The following is a 1,413-nucleotide window of genomic DNA, read 5'->3' on the forward strand; positions in this document are numbered from 1 at the left end:
TCATACAGTACCATTCACCTGTTAGGCAGCCTTTTTGTCAGTCACCTATTAGGCCTACCACTACTACTATTTAAAAATTGAATAATCTGTCTCACCACAAAATACAAATTGATTGAATAACAATTGAAAAAGCCTGTGGGTTAATCTGTTTTTTTAAAATTTTATTTCCAAGTTAGCAAGAACAGTTTTTTTTCTTTTAAACATAAGACATCTTTCCTGATCTTTCACATTATATTTATATATGCATCATGATTCACTCTCTTTTTTCATTTCTTTCCCCAATCTCCCCCCCCCCCCCCCTCACATTCCTTCCTATCCTCTTCTTTCCTTCCCCCACCCCCCCTTCCCCACTCAGGCATCATCGGAGGAGCAGTGGTGTTATTACTGGGTCTTGTTTTATTAACGATGTTCATCGTCTACCGCATGAGGAAGAAGGACGAAGGCAGCTACCCGCTGGACGAACCCCGCAAGGCCCCCAATTACTCGTACGTCAGAGCCCCAGAAAAGGAGTACTACGCCTAATGAAAGAAATGAAGGAAAAGACAAGAAAATAAAGAAGAAAGACGTTCATTATTTACACATTCATAATAGATTTAAAATTTAAAAAAAAGAAATGTTTTGTACTGGATGTCGATGGTGGGTGATTATTACTATAGGTTAACAGGTGTAAAAAGGATTTAAAATTAAATATCATCAGAAACAAACTACGAATTAGAAATGAGATAACAAACGTTTAAAATAAACAAACAAGGAAAAAGTGATCTGGGGAGGGAGCTAGGAAAGGGGGGGGGGGGGGGGGGGGGGGGGGTGGAGACCTGAGATATTGGGTGAGGGAATCTTCTGATCAGTAGGGTTTTGGGGTTTTTTTTTTTTTGTTTTTTTTTTGGTCCCGATAGCTCAGTTGGTAGAGCACTCCCTTCACACACAAAGGGACTGAGATTGATGCCGGGTGTAGTCGAGGTATAAATATAAGGAATGTCTTGTTAGTCTGTGATTGTTTTAAAACTAGCACAAAATAAGATCAACCTAGAAGTTTGCAGTGGAATTGTAATCGTTGTAAGATAATTCCAAGATGCCAAGATGGCAATTGTGTCATTATTACCGGTGATACCACCACCCTTGGACTCGTCCCATTCCCATTGTCACTCCCAAAGATGTCCCTCATTCGGACTTTGTGAACTGGGCAGCCCTGCGTGTATTCAAAGCAAATCGACCTTCAAAGCCTTTAGGCCCATAGAGCCGGAGTTTATCCCTGGTTTCTATAGTGTAAAACGGACAATTGTAATTACTTGCTACCCTTTGGATAAGACACTAGTCTATCACAAAGTACTTTCCACCAGATACTAACACCCATCTACCCGATCACTGCTGGATAGAAAGGGGGGGGGGGGGGGGGAGAGTCAAAACAAACTT

At 41.1% G+C, this 1,413-nt stretch overlaps 1 protein-coding gene across 1 annotated transcript in view; it reads left to right on the top strand.

The window, feature by feature from the left end:
- LOC144957366 (uncharacterized) overlaps window positions 1–757 on the top strand; it is an 84,856-nt gene extending 84,099 nt beyond the window's left edge. The window contains exon 10 of the mRNA XM_078888562.1: window positions 356–757. Within this exon, the coding sequence (XP_078744688.1) occupies window positions 356–522 (167 nt within the window). The 3' untranslated portion in view covers window positions 523–757. The remainder of the gene's footprint in view (window positions 1–355) is intronic.
- Window positions 758–1,413: the final 656 nt, after the last annotated feature.

This window comes from Berghia stephanieae, chromosome 11 (assembly GCF_034508935.2).
Source record: "Berghia stephanieae isolate SIO BIC M18660-M18661 chromosome 11, UCSD_Bste_1.3, whole genome shotgun sequence".
Taxonomy (NCBI): Eukaryota; Metazoa; Mollusca; class Gastropoda; order Nudibranchia; family Aeolidiidae; genus Berghia; species Berghia stephanieae.